Consider the following 15,770-nt stretch of genomic DNA (forward strand, 5'->3'; position numbering starts at 1 on the left):
GAATCACCCATGTTGCTAAGGATATCTAACTTGATAGCATATAAAACACACTTAACCCTCTACATACTTACTCATTTAATAGTAAAGTCATTGGAACTGTAGGATGCACATCAAAATAAGTGTCTTTGTTGTAAGAACATGTGCTACTCTGAAGTCTCCATGCATAAATCAGGGGCATGAACGTTATCTTTAGTACAGAGTGAGTGAGAGGAAATGACTTGATTCAAAATAAAATCCACATTTTGTGTGTATTTTGTGTGTATTCATAGCCACAAATTATATATGTTTACAGCATATATACATGAATACATCCATATTTTCATTAATATTGTTAGGATTTCAAAAAATATAGCTTGTCTTGGTATGTCTTTTTTTAAGTACAGTTGTGCTCATATTCATGTTGCTCCAGTATGTGGCAAACAGGATTGGTTCAAATTTTAATGCAGAGGTGTGATGCCCTGCTGATGCAGTGTAAACGCTCTCATTGACTACAACAAGTGCATTATATATGCGGAATGAGATGCAAGCAGTGTAAATAGGGGGTGAGCTTTGAAGATGTTTTACCCCTTTAACCTTTATCCTCACTGGGTGTAGTGTTAAGGTAATGTCTAGTCCTCAACCAGCCCTGTTTACCACAGTGTTAGTGGTTTAGGAATTAGTTATCACTCTGATTAGCCATTTCCTCATAAATGAAGATGGACACACATCTTCTTTAATTTAATGCTGTTTTCGCATCTTTCCAATTTTGAAGTGGCTAAGAAAATATACTATATAGACATCCCTAGCTGATCGGAAAAGCAGAGAATATATGTAAAGCAAAATAAACTCAGAAAATATTTCAAACATACTTTTAGTATTTAGCACTAGCTTACGTATATATATATATAAAAGATTTATTCAGACAAGTGGATTAAAGTAGCTGTCGCCAATGCAGTAAATTCTATTGTATTGACAGAAATGAATGGCTAATCATCTGAAGAATGCTTCTTGTTTTGAACTTAAATCAACAGCAGCTGTAGTTTTACCTGCTGATTGTTGGAGGAGAGAAACAGGCACAGACTGAATGTTAAGCACAGTGCAGCAAAGGACAGGTTCAATAGGAGTGCATTTATTCTGCTCAGTTCGTCCTCCAGGGAGCATCAATGTGTGAGGCACACAGGAAAGACAGAAGACAGATATTGGGATGAACATCACTTTCCAGCAGTGTGATTACCGATTCCTCTGCTCCCCTCTTTGGCCTTCACAAACATATTTACATGGTTCTCACGTTGTATGTTGGCTTCCATCCCTCCAGCTCTTTTCTGGATACCACATGACTTTTATTGTAGAGCAGCCAGTCGCTGGCTACTGCTATGGCTGCACGGTGGGGGTGCGTGGGTGTGTGTGTATGTGTGTGTGCGTGGGCGTGCGTGATAGGTGTGTGAACTTGTATTCATGTAACTGCACGTTTGCCTCGCCTGTGGTTCTGCCACTTTTGGTCTCGCTGATCTGTGGGTCTCACACCACCTGTAGACAAGCCTGTCATGTAGTGAGGTTCCTGTAGCTTACATAACCCTGGGTATGCATGTGTGTATATGGGTTTGTCTGTGCGTTTGAAGCAATCAGAAAAAAAAATGTGAAAACAAATCTTTATGTTTACTGGTTACTTTTTTAGCCTCACCTAGTACCTGTCTGTACCTCCTTTTGCTTTAAGAGCTGCTGTAATTATTTGTGGCTTCGATTCAGCAAGCTCTATGTCTATGATGAAAATTTGTTGTGAACCCGCATCTATTTACATGTATTTTTTGCCCGTACCATCTGAATATCTGCTGAAATTTAGATATTAACGTTGTGTTAATAATCACAACGTCCTGATTTGAGTACTTTGAAAGTACAAGACCTCACAAAAGTATTTATACCCCTCAAATTTTTCTACATTTTGTAATGTTACAATGAAAGATTTAGGTCTGCATTTTACTGGGCCACAGTCACACATAAACAAGCCTCCGTAGCTCTGGGTGTATGCTCAAGGTTCCTCTCCAGATAAAACGTTTTGCCCTGGACTCATTTTTGTCAGCCTTTAACATGTTTTACTCCAAGATTAGCCTGTAATTGGCTCAATCCATTTTTCCTATCAAGTCAGACCAACTTCCCTACCCCTAATAAAAACATACACACACATAAAAATCTCCATAGTATGATTCTGCCATCAGCAAGTTTCTCCATGGGGATGTGGTGTACAGTGTTACTTTTCCACCATACAGATTTCTCCATGTTATACGTAATTTAAACCAATTTTACTCTGAACCTACATAGCATGTGGTAAATTTTACAAGGGCATTCGTATTGCTTTTTGTCAACTATTGATTTCTTCTCACTCCTTTATAAAGTCCAGATTTGTGGAACAAACAACTGATAGCTCATTTTGGACACATTGTCCAAAATGAGTTGTGGGTCTCTGCAGCTTCTCCAGAGGTACCACATATATTAGATTGTTCTCTGAAAAAAGCTAAAAGGTTTTAGATAGATAATGTTGGGTTATTATTTTCTGACCTAACAAATACTTAAACTTTATCCCTGACCCGTCTGCTGTATTACACTGGTCATAATAATGCTCTCAAATATTCTGTATCAAACTCTTTAGGCCTTCAAAGAACATTTATAATTTAGTAAGACACAGGTAGACTCAGTTTATTCAGTCAACTATGTGTTGTGTTAAGAAATTAATTCACTTTATTTAGAGGCTAAAGGAGACTAAATGCAAATGCACACCATACTATTAAGAATTGTATTTGTAAAAGTCTTTCAAATCCATTACTGTTTCACCCATACAGTATTTAACAATTTGTTTTGTTTGTAAGAAAAATCAAATAAAACACCAAAAACCTGCATGTTTTAGTGATTCAAAATGTTCCCCAGGTTTAAATAAGGTCATCCCTCTCTCCAACTATTCTTTACAAAATCTCAAATTCTTCTTCAAAAGAATACACTGGTTAAATTTTTCGGAATGTTTGCAGATCTAAATAATTAATCAGAAATTAAGTTTTATTTCTTTTTCGCTTGCGTCCTCAGAATTGCTTTGTAGACTTTTTGAACATGTTTCTTTCTAAAGCCCTTTTAAATTATTCTTGTTACTAATTACCCACTAACATTGTTTTCTCACTTGTAATTAAAGTTGATAGTCTGCTGCCAGTAATAACTGTGAAATGATGCCCATTTTGTGTACACACTCACAATCCTCACTCCCTACCCCCCCCTCTTCTACCATCTCTCCCTTGTCTCTCTGTTGCCATGGCCACTACAGACGGTTGCCAAGTGAGGAGGATGGTTCAGTGTCGAGTAACAGCTCAGGGAAGCTGAACACCAGCAAAAGCTCCTCGGCCCGGAGAACCGCAACAGGCAGCAGCATCAAGAACGGCAAGGAGGAGCTGCACAAGAGGAGCAACACTGGTGAGAAGGAAACAGTAGCAAAGGAAAGAGGGATGGATACATAAGTTTAATTTCAATCCATCCAGTAATGAAAGTTTGGAGGTTTAGATTGGCATAAAAATCACCCAGTGTGTTTTTATTCAATGATTATTTAACCTAAAGGATAATTATTGTGAATTGCGAAATTCACAATAATTGTGATGAAGTGAAAATGAAATCTCATGAGTCAAGTTACTTAGCCCGCTACTTCATAAAGTCACTGACGACTCACAGGCCGTCATCTTGGCTTAAGCCTAAATACTCATCCTGTCACATCCTGCATTACTTATGTTGGTTTATTCTGCAAGAGCAGAAATAAAGCCCCAGTTTATTTCTGGGGCTTTTTCTTTTACTTTGCTTCACCTCGTTCCTGTACAGAGACAAACATAGCTACCAGCTGAATATATAATTTCAGGTTTTTTTTTAAATTAGGCCACATGAGAAAAGTCAGGAAGGTGGGTGGGAAAATATGTGACGGCATGCTGTCACTTCAAAACTTATTCACAATTATCAAACCTTTATGGTTTTGTGTGAGTCATAGTTAAACCTGAGGGATTCTTATCCTGAGGTGAAACACATACTGAAGAACTGCTAAAGAGACCATGAAAAACAAATTAGCACTGCAGGAATTTTATTTACTTTCTGACTGTTGCTGTTATGCAATTAAATCTCTCCAGTCCGTGCTTGGGGAACCATACATGCCTTCCTGATCTCATTAAACATAAACAGAAATAGAGAAGATCTGACACAGAAGCTTAAATGCCAGAATCTGATGGAATTACCGTCAAAATGTTGTGGTTTTCCATCATAAATGTGTCCCCTTTTCAGAAAGAAGTCTCTGCAATCTTAAAAATAACCTAGTCTTTTAGAGCCCAGCTACGAGGTTCATTGCACCGTTGCTCAAGTCTTCTATGAGAATGGTGTAGGTCTTCAATTTGTAGATAGACTATGAAATGACCATACTGATACATGTAAAAGTGTTGTTCTGATTTATATAAATTAATCTGAGTGACCTGGAACTCCTCAAGAAATGTTGGAGGTGTTGGACTGAAACTAATACCAAATTACAAAGAAAAAAAAAAAACCCAACATGATAAAATGGAAGCTACTTTTTGGGGTTTTTTTGGTTACTTTGGTCAGCTCTTTCCAGTTGTATGTACCTGCAGATGTATCAACTTCACTAGGATGTCCCTCTGTTTCCTCTGTGATTTCACAGCTCATAGTGTGTATGTATGTGGGCATGTATTTCAATATGCTAATTGGATAATCAGACTAAATACAGCACCTTTTCATAAAATACAAAATCCACTGAACCTCAACACCATTGGCAACTGGCAACAGAAGGCTACAGGTGAAAAGCAAATCAAATTTTTTTTCTCCTCAGCTTTTGCTGGTGACACATGTTCAACTAGGTGTTGTATTCATTGACCGTAACATCTGTGGGTTGTGAAAACAATAGCATGTCTGCCAGGCAGTTTGATGAGTGACGACAGCAAAGAAATGGTGCAAATAATAGAATTACTGACGGCTTACCTCCTGCACTGCAATTTCTGGTATTGTAATGTATGCTGTCTCACCACAGCATTGTGGAGGTTACAACAGGACAGGAGTGAAAACAATTAAAGAACATGTTATCAGAATGAGAGCATCAAACATAAACCACCAGGGTTTCTTCTTTAGCCAGACCACTGGTCTCCAACTCTAGTCGTCGAGAGTCATTGTCCTGCAAGACAATTTAGATGTGTCCTTGGCCCTAAACTATCTAAATAAGCTGGTTAAATTACCCCTTCAGCATGCCATCGAGTTCTGCAGAGCCTTTTAATTTGATTCAGGTAGAGCTGGAGGACTGCAGTTGAAGACCCCTTCACTTGACAAAGACATGCTTAAGCAGCAATTATATAGTGCTCCACAAGACAGACTTCATTTTGGTGATAAATATTTTATTGTGTCTAGATTGTACCAGGAGTACCTGTGATCAGAGGTGACAGATCGTTTTGTTTTGCTGCATACTCAAGATTGGTTGCATAGCTTTTCCTCAGCTTTCTCGTAACACACTGACTTTCAATCTCTTTTGCACATTCATACACAGTTTCACAGTAAATTGTGTAATTTGTCATTCAGTTTAGCTTAATTAATGAATATCTCAGCAAGAATCTGTTTGTTTGTTTCAGCCTTTTGCTGGTGTTTGCAGGGTCCACAAAATGGACAAGACTAGGTTTTTTATTAGAATGAATGAGCAGGGTGAAAAAAGAAACTTTTGCTGAAAGCTTTAGGGGACTTCAGATGCAAATGTGTTTGTGCTATAATCTGGCAAGCTGCATCAAATGATGACATTTATGTTTAAGCTGAACATTCTCCCTTTCTGAATAAAGTTTATTACTAACACTACTTTACTTTTACAACCTGATTGGGGACTTTCAGATTTTACACACCAGTTTTTCGACCCCTCTAAGGGACAAGGGTGTAAGAAAATGGATGGATATATATCAGTTCATTGAAAGGACATAAAGAGTCTCTGACCATGTTCAGAGTCCTGTTCCTTCAGCATCTCTGAAATAGATTCTTAGCAGAGGATGTAGACCCTTTTCAAAGACCCTTTAACTCCCCTCACTATCCTCTGCCATCTTATCTACTGAATTGCAGCCTGAATACACTTAGGCTGCAACACTAAGGATGACAAAAGAACATAGATGAAAAGGTAGAATCCATTGTGGATAGTTTTGTACATGTGAGAAACTAGTCAAGAACCAAATCATTTATACACTAAAAGTGTGCGTTTGCTTTTTAATGTGCCTGTTTTCCCTCCACTAAGCTCCTACTTTATTGACAATATTTATATCCTTGTTTAAACTCCTTCACAAATTCAAAGCAACATCAAACATACAGCAATCAGTATTCAAAAAAATGTTTAACTATAAATATTGTGCTTAACATCTGCCGTGACAGTAGTAAAACTATTGTCATGGCAGATGTTGATGTCAAGTGTTTGTATTATCTCTATGCTTTGTTAAAATGTCCAATCTGGTCTATGGTGTCTGCTGTTTGTGACGCCCACCTGATACCCGACCTTGACTGTCATGCTTGACATGCAGCACAGCTTCAGTAACAAATAATGCAAGCTGAGCTGCTGCCAAGATGAAGGCCGGTTGACACTGTTAGTTTTCGAGCTGAGTTATCATGATGTCAGTCTGGGAGTGAGTCAGAGTGGACTCAGAGCAACACAACACTACCCATCTGCTCCCTTCTTCAATAACACACTGCATAGCCTTAAATACGAGTTTCATATGTCTGAGGTCCACCACAGTGCGGTAATGTTGTTTCGTCAAGATAAACATGAGGTTTGTTGTTTTTCTCCCAGCATTACTATTAAAACTCAGTTTGTTCTGTATTTCCTCATCTAACTTTGTAGTTTCCATGGCAACAAGTGGATCTAAATAAGAGATTAGTGATACAATGCCTTTTTTCCCCCTTTGCAACATTAGACAGTTCACCCAGGCCAAAGTGAGCATGAAAACATAGAGACTGTAATGAAGGTCTTCATTACTGGTCAGGATAACACTTTAATTATGTGCAAATGATAATGAGACGGGTACAAATAGATTGAAGTATTTTATTGGGTGTTTTATGCAGGGCATCTCAGTGGGTATTGAGGGTGTCCTGGGGGGGAATAATATAAATGAAGTAGGTATGGTAATTATGAAATGTATTACAAATGTTTGTAGATTATGGCTTACCTCTGCCTGAACACCTGGTAAAGATTCCGGAAGAGACCAAGTGCAGATGGAAGAGGGGGAACAAAGCCTGAGGTATTTTAGAAGTGATGAATAAATTAATATTTATATGAGGGTAGTTTTAGATAGCAAATGAGTATGTAACCATGAAGAATGTTTGTTATTTATGTGTTGAAGATTGGTTGTTTTGTTTAGTTGTTTGGTGTATATGTGGTTTGTTATATCCTGTCTTTTGAGAAGTGTGTTAATTGGTACCGCCCAGGATTACAAAGCCTGCATGTTGGCCACATGATAGGAAGTAATAGGTGCGGGTGCTGCGACACCTCATGACCATGTAAGCAGGAATGTCATCTTTGTTAAATGTTGGAGATTAAAACACCTGGTTGGTTGCACTACCCCTGCTTCCAGACTCCTATTTCAGCCTCCCGCTAAGGGCCATCTTAACAGAGACAAAGCTGTTCAGAAAAATCAGCTGGCTTTTTAAAGAGCCTGCAGCAGCAATACCTCACAGTAATCGCTTCTGTAAGATTTTATTAGTCTCTTACAGTATAGAAGAAGTTTAGTCCACTCTTCTTTGCAACGTTGCATCAGTTCATTGACATTTAGAGGTTCCCACCACAGTTTGAGTTGTCGCTTTTATAGGCAAATACAAAACCTTAATTTCTTTGTTTAGCCATCTTGTTGCAGCTCTGTTGATAGCCCAATTTGGTCCTAGCTTCAGCTGTTGATCAGATGGCATCATATTTGACTAAATGGGAAGATCATGATTGACTCAGTGACTCAGGTTCCCAGAGGGCCCAAATCATCATCCCTCTACCACCATTATTGATAGTCGCAAGGATCTGGTTGCGAAACAAGTCACTGTGCATTACGGCCAGGCATCTGAACTTTGATACCAGCTATTTGATGGACATTGCTCTAAAAAACATGTGATTCTATTAAAGTTTTGCAAAAAATGACTTTGCAATTCTTTGTTGTTAAAATGTAGTGTTTTTCTGCTTTTCTCAAAACATTTTTGATTAATTTTTGATGTTTAACGATAATAAAAGTATCGCAAGAAATAAAAACTGTATTGTTCAATATTCTTCTCCCCTACTAGAGACATTTTAATATAATTCCTATACCACCCATTATATTTTATTATAATTGTTTAACATGTCTTCTTCCCAGAACCATATGAGGACCATTCAGGCTCTCTGCGTCTCATCACCATTAAACCCATGACGGCCCAGCCCACCTACTCCTATCCCTCCTCCTCCTTACACAGCCAGGACTCCGTGGTCGTCAACGGGGAGGTGAGTCTGCAAAACACACACATGGGGGTCTGTCTCATAGTGTTAGTGTTGACAGTACAATTAGTAACTGAACCACATTTGGTTGGTTAGATTTGTGGTAGATATTGTAAACTTCATTGTCTGGATGCTGACGCTCATCACCTTCAGGCTTTGACACAAACAGGACACTTAAGGATTAAGGACACTATTGGATTTTTAAAATGTTTTTTAGATATTATATTTGCTATATCAGTTTTTGCGTAATGAAGCCACATCAAGCCCAACATAAAATTCATTCAAATTTAACGACAACTGTGTCTAATCTGTCAATTTCTCACTTTAGTCATTTATTATCCCGTCCTCCCACCTTGTATAACATCCCATCCCCTCTGGGACACATTGTGCTGTTACTGAATTTAGCTGTTGTTGGGGCAAACAGCTTCCCTCATCTAATCTATCACCCTGTTTGTCATGTCTCACTCTTGTTCTGCCTCTGTGTCTATGCACTTCTCAAGCTGAGACTGACAAAAATTATTTCTTAGCCCACATAACAAAATACCAGGACCAACCTCAGGGGATTCTGTGCCTTCCTAATTTATAGGTGTCCTTTGAAGAAAAAATATGTTTAAGGTGTGAAAGGTTCCTTGACTATCTGTAATGTGTAAAAACAAACAAAAGAAACATTTAAATTTGTCAGTCAGATATTTGGGGTTTCTTTTTAACATGATGAACTGACGCCAGTACTCAAATTTTTGTTTATTTGTAGGCAAACCACGTTGGGCTGAAGCAGAAGTCGGACATCGAGCACTACAGAAACAAACTGCGTCAAAAGGCTCGAAGGAAGGGATACGGAGAGTTCTCGCTCTCTGAGAGTCTCAACCATGGTTACAGTCACCGTGACAGCAGGCACAACCGACATGATGGCGGCATCAAACCGCCCATGACTGCTGAGGAGAAGAGGGCCTCTTTTGCAGGATGTCATAAGAGGTGAGGAGTTGACCTTATATAGCAAAGAAATAACCAGAAAAAAAGCCACAAATGCCTGACTCTAAAATTCTGAGAAAGTTTTATCTCAATTTAACTTTAATTGCATCTTTTTCCACTTGTTTCTGACTAGTTTCTCTGTTAGTTTCACTATAATGGGTTAATCAACAGGGTTTCTGCATCGCCAAAAAAACTGGAAAAGTAGGCAGTTAGTTTTTGTCCATCAGTACCTTTTCAGGTCTTTGCAGCTCTTGCGGTTATCATTCAACATCTCCTTTTTTTTATTATTTTAAGATCTCCTTACTAGATCTGTCTGTTAGGTTCAGGGTTCTTTATAGATTCATAAAAATAATTTGTCTTGCATTTCTCTTAGTTTCATCACAGATGCACTGAAGTATTAAAGTAAAGGCTCAACATTGTTATCCTCAGTAGGTCTTGCTTGTGTGAAACTGGTGGTAATTAATACACATTCGTGCATAACATTATTAATACTTTGTAGATTTAACTGAAAATTCACAGCAAATACAATAAAAAGCTCACTGTAGATTTGTGACTGTTGCTTAGCAACATGTAGCCAGTTTTACTTAAGCTCACCATCATCTATGCTCCTTAATCAAAGCATGGAAATTTTATTACTGTATGAAATGCAACTTATTGGACTGGAGACGCTGGATGTATAAATGTGTCTTTAAGATTAGGAGTAAAATGTTTTTTAAAACCTAGTGGACAGTGAGAAGATTTTTCGTATGATTAAACACAAGAAAGTACAACAGGATTTAAACCTGTCTTCAGAAAAAGTGTGACACTTTAGTCAGAATCTGTTTTAATGCAGACATCTTAATTCAAATCTTCAGATCATGACAAATCATGAAAATGCATATATGTATATATTCAAATATATATCTGCAAAGTATTATATACAATAAACTCACATTAGTAATCTCAATTTATATAGAGAGATGATCTCAACCTCAGCAATTCATTTTAAGTTATTTTCCAGTTTGCAATAAGAGCTGAAGGCTCAAGCTCTAAGTTTTTGTACCTATTAAATTTTTTATTTTCTTTAAAGACTGAAAAGTTAGTTTTAGTGGACAGTAAAAAATATTAATTTTTTCCCACACATGAACGCACTGATTTTAAATTACATTTTAGCAGCAACAACTTGCTGCTAAAAGAGTTAAACTCTCCAAATAAAAATCTGTAATTGAAGAATTTAATAGTCTAACTCACAGCCACAAAAGATTTTAAACCTCATCTGGAAAAAAGACATACCGTACTTTTATTTAGAAAATGTTATAATTTACAAACAAACACACCAGCTTTAAGAAGTTTGCTAGATTAGAAAACATGATCGGTTGAGTTAAATACAAAAAAGCAAGTGAAAAATAAAAGAAACAAACAAAAAACCCTGAGTTATATCTGACAACATCTGGTTAACAGGTACTCCCACCCACGAGAGCCCACCTACTGGAGCCGTCAGTCTCTGAGCAGCCCCAGCCCAGTGGAGACAGAGATGGACCTGCTGGTGCTGAGGGAGCGATCCAGGAGGGGGATCCGAAATAACGGCTACGACGTACGTATCTAGATCAGATCCATCCTCTGAATCAGTACTTTGACACCTTTAACACAGATTGAATGCATCTTTCTGAAATGTTCAGAGACAGTATAACTACTGGACATCAACTCCAGTTGTATGCAAAGTGAAACAGTTTTGTAAAAGATCTCTGGTCACTTTTCCTAAAAGCACTGGCTGCCCACAAAATGCCACAATTGTGGGTTAATAGAGAACAATTTAGTCTTATTTATTTACACAAGTTATATGCCACTAATGTGTATTGACCTTTAGGTATACAAATTGCAAAGGGATGTTAAACCAAATATACTGTATATACATATATATATATTTTTAATTTATTTATATGATTTTCACCCCATATACATTATTAAAAGAGTTAGTTACTCTGCCTGTTCTTGTTTTTGAAGCCATTGAAATGAGTTGCTGAATGACCATTCCAACTGGAAAAAGAACAATTCAGCTGTTAAAAACAAACAAATATTTTAGATTACTAAAAAGGTCAGAAAAAAAAAATCCTCTTACATATATTTATTGCACGGGGTGTTTCAAGCTGAAAGATTTCCTGTAGTTGAAACTTAGCTGCAGCAAAATCACACTAAGCTTTAAAATCAGATTCTCTCTGAAGCTGCAGCGAACAGCTCAGGTCCTCTGACTCAGTCAGTCAACTGATCGCTGTGGCAAAGTGAATCACTGCCACTTTGTCAATCTATTAAAATAATCTCCCCTGAGTATTTATAACTTTAATCCTTCCCATCCCTTCTTTCCTTTCCTTTTCCTCTCTGCTCAGGCCAAGAGGATTAATAAAATTACCCTCCCATGAACTTTATAAAACAGAGATAAAGACATGAAAATGAAAAAAAGGAAGTGATTAAAAAAAGAACAGATGGAGTAACTTCTTTGCTTTATTAGGGCAAAAGTTGAAAAGTAAAGAAGAATGAGAGATGAGTGAAATATCCTTCTGCTGTGACTATGATGCACTGTAATGACACATGGATTCAGATGGGAGGCTTGATAGCGTTTAATACCCCTGTACCAGGCGGTTTGAAGTGGAACAAGGAGAAAAGTGTGTGCATCAACTATGTGTTTGTGTCTGTACACAGCTTAGAGTTTAAGTACTCTTAACTGGGTACTTTCTCATGTTTGCTTTCAAGTTGCACAGTTGTTGTCATGAGCAACACTCATCCTCCCATTCATACTCTGTCTACCTCTGCTTATCTTTGCAAGGTCAAGGGAGCGTTGGTGTCCGTCTCCAGCTTTCATTTAGAGCAATTTACTCCCTTCATAGGCAGTCAGTCTATCACAGGGCAACACAGAGACACACAAGACAAATGACCAGACACATCAGTCATTCAAAAACACAATTAAGAGATATGGCAAAATATTTTTTGGCCAAGATTTGAACCCAGGAGATTCTTGTTGCAATGCAGCAGTGCTGACAGCTGGACTTGTTTCAAGTTGCTATCCAATTTAAGATAGTTTGAAAATGATTTCAAAAGCTATTTTTGACAAAGACTGGATTTACAGTAGGCATGGGTGTTATGATCTTTGCTTTTATACCTTCTATTTAACAAGAAGGCACTTTCACTGAGTTGAAATCAAAAAGAATTTTCATTTTCTTAATTTAGGGCAAATGTTTTTTCTTGGATATTTAAAATAAAATTTTAGGAGTCATAATTACAATTAATAGGTCAGACTTGAAGGAAAAATCAGAAATTAGTATTGGTCAGGAAAGCCATATTTGCACATTTCTGCTTTTTGTGGTCTTGAATCATTTTTGTAAAGTTCTTCCTTCCTACTCCTTTTTTTGTGAGATGAGAAACAAATCCATGGTGAAACGCAGCTGAAAAAGTAACGATGGCTACAAGCTTGGGTCTTTGCTGTCAATGTTGTTGAAATTAACAATCGGAAAGATAATGATTGCACTCCCAGTCTGTTTTCTGAGTGGGCTTTCTGCGTTGCCAGGGGGAAGCAGAACCGTTTGAGGAGACGAACATGGACCGTCTGATGAGCTCTCTGGGTTACGGAGGAGGATCCACTGGAACCGGGAACAGCAGTTTGGGGGTGAAAGCTCACCGCGGATCCGACTCCTCCACACTCAGCTCACAGCCGTCCATTGACGAGGTCCGCACGCAGATGCACATGTTGCTTGGCAACGCTTTCAGCCTGGCGCCTCCGGATCATGACCCTCCCTCCCCTCCAACGAAGTAATTTTATTTTTCTCACTGATGCTTTATCTGCCAGAACATCTGCATCAATCACAGTATTGTGTAGAGAAGCGAGAGGTCCCCTGGTGCACAGTTTGAACTTTTGAAGAGCAAACATCCCACTCTCAAGCTGTTTCTCGAAAACTGGAATACATTTAAAGCCTGAACATGTTTGCTCAGTTTTCCCGAGCACACTGGCGAGAGACAGAAGTGTGAAACCATATCTCTTTTCCATTTTTGACACCATTTTTCTCTGAATTTCAGCCACCGCCATCACCACCATCATGCCCACAGTGTCTACAACCCCTCCCACAGCAGCCACTACAGTGATGGTGTGACCAGCGCTCCGGGGACTATGAACCACCCCTGTGGAAGCAGGCAGAGAAGCGCAGGTTACGAGGACATGCATCAATGTAGCCTGCCTAAACCGGTAAGTGCTAAATTAAAAGTTGCAGCCATAAAATAATGCTGGATGTTGAGCTTATTTTAAACCACTTTTTAATGTACTGTGGGAAAGAAAAACTGTATTCAGTTAGTCGCTGTATAAATTCTATTTAAACAAAAGTATTATTGCCACTTTAACCTTTCCACATTGTATTAAGTTACAGCAGCAAACTTACATATTTTTTGGGAATGTCATTATATAGAGCAACACAAGCAGTTCATAATTGCATAGTGAAATGAAAATGATTGAAGGTTTTAACAACTTTTACAAATAAATGTCTGAGAAGTATGGCATGCGATCTGTACTCTGACCCCTTCACTCAGATTCCCATAAATAAAACCCAGAGCAGCCATTTGCCTTTATAGGCCTCCTGACTTAATGTTGCTACTGAATTTTTTCAATCCAATTATATTTTTAGCTCATGTTTTAATGTATTATTTATTTTTGCTTTAATAATTGTGGTGGTAAAGCTTGTTTGAATGACTTGACATTATAAATTGATTTCGCCTGTGTGCAACAAACAGCATCATGAATATCAATGAACACAGCAGCAGAGACAGGTCAAGTTTTCTTTTTCAACCACCTGACCAGCAGTGTGGAGCAACAGGAATGCTTCAATGTTCATCGTACTGATGAAGGAAGTATTGTCACTTTGCCTCTTTTCTTTATTGTTAAAAAGACTAAATTATAGAAAATGTATGACAGATCTTAATTATTTACACCAAATGTTTTTGGATGGGTAGTCTTTAACATCATCACAGCAGCTAAAGGGAGGAGCTTTAATAGTTAATGGGAATAAAAACTTGAGCTGGTTCCAATAATTAAACCACTATTTGCAACTCAAATGAATAAACCTGTTACTTACTTTTTGTTCTAAGTTGTGTTTTATTTTCTTTGTTGTGTATTGACTCTCTTATTGCAGGGTTTCCGGTTCACTCAGCTTCCCGATATGGGCATCGGTTCTCCTCCGCCTCTAATCCCCTCCAGACCGGGACCGCCACCTGGAACCTCAATACGATGGTAAAACACACTAACGCAAATACAGAAAAATATGTCCCCTTATGTGGCATCGACTTCAGGACAAATAGGAAGAAAACACTCTGTCCTGTCACTGAAAGACATTGTTTATAACAATTTTACATTGTTGAGACACTTGGAACTTTAGCTTACAGGAAATCCTCCCACATAACATTTAAAGAAATTAAAAAATTAAACAGAAGGTTTGTGTCTCAAAATGAGTCAAAAAGATTTAAAGTGACTGGAGAGAACACACGAGGATGAAAAGAATCTTAATCGGCATCATTTAAAGTGACTCTGCACGCTAACTTCCCTCTGTCAGACCCATATGTTGGTCTGCATCACGTGAACTGAGCATGCTCTTCATCTCAATGCTGTTGCTGTGTGCTCTGTGTTGTTGGGCACTTAAGCACTGCAGAAAGTGATTGACTGCTCCGATGTTCATGTTCCCAAGAAGTAACGTGATCGCCATCTAGTGGGCTATGTATAGAAAGCACTGCAGAGAGCACAAAGCCCCAGCTGTGAGCAGCGACAGGGAGACAAACATGAGATCATTATTTTAAGCCCAAAATTGAGTTCTTAAGATTTGTATTACTGACGTGGGAAATAAGAGCAGTTTTGTATTTTGTGCTGAAATACAAGCAGTTGTTTTTTTAATTTTTTTTATTTAAATGCAGGTTTTGGTGGTTAATCACTCCGCTCTGCAGACTTCAGCCCCTCTGTGCCGCTGTGGGAGGAGGAGAGCAGCATGTTAATTCCTCTTTAGTATGCACTGTGCAGCATTAATGTGCTCTGTGCATTATGGCTCTGAAATCTGTCGGTGCCCTCATCCGTCCCCTGGTCCTACACAATGCTTCAACATCCAGAGTGTTTCTACAGTGCAGGCCACGGTGCTGTGATGTGCTGGATGATTTATAATATCTCACTGACAGCAGCAACCGTGCTCTGCACACAGAGCAGGTGCAAAGTTCAGGATCGATAGTGAAGATTTTTGAAACAACGGTGTTTCAAAAATTGTTTCACATGCCAGGTAAAACAAATATCAAAATATCTCAACGCGGTTAAATATTTAGATGATTATTCACCTTTTTT

At 38.3% G+C, this 15,770-nt stretch overlaps 1 protein-coding gene across 2 annotated transcripts in view; it reads left to right on the forward strand.

The window, feature by feature from the left end:
- kiaa1549la (KIAA1549-like a) overlaps window positions 1-15,770 on the forward strand; it is an 89,839-nt gene that overhangs the window by 65,284 nt on the left and 8,785 nt on the right. For both annotated transcript variants that reach the window (XM_028041601.1, XM_028041607.1), the window contains 7 exons: window positions 3,284-3,429; window positions 8,349-8,473; window positions 9,219-9,439; window positions 10,877-11,009; window positions 12,975-13,216; window positions 13,481-13,646; window positions 14,584-14,681. In XM_028041601.1, coding sequence (XP_027897402.1) covers window positions 3,284-3,429; window positions 8,349-8,473; window positions 9,219-9,439; window positions 10,877-11,009; window positions 12,975-13,216; window positions 13,481-13,646; window positions 14,584-14,681 — 1,131 coding nt within the window. The remainder of the gene's footprint in view (window positions 1-3,283; window positions 3,430-8,348; window positions 8,474-9,218; window positions 9,440-10,876; window positions 11,010-12,974; window positions 13,217-13,480; window positions 13,647-14,583; window positions 14,682-15,770) is intronic.

The sequence above is a fragment of the Xiphophorus couchianus genome, chromosome 2 (assembly GCF_001444195.1).
Source record: "Xiphophorus couchianus chromosome 2, X_couchianus-1.0, whole genome shotgun sequence".
Taxonomy (NCBI): domain Eukaryota; kingdom Metazoa; phylum Chordata; class Actinopteri; order Cyprinodontiformes; family Poeciliidae; genus Xiphophorus; species Xiphophorus couchianus.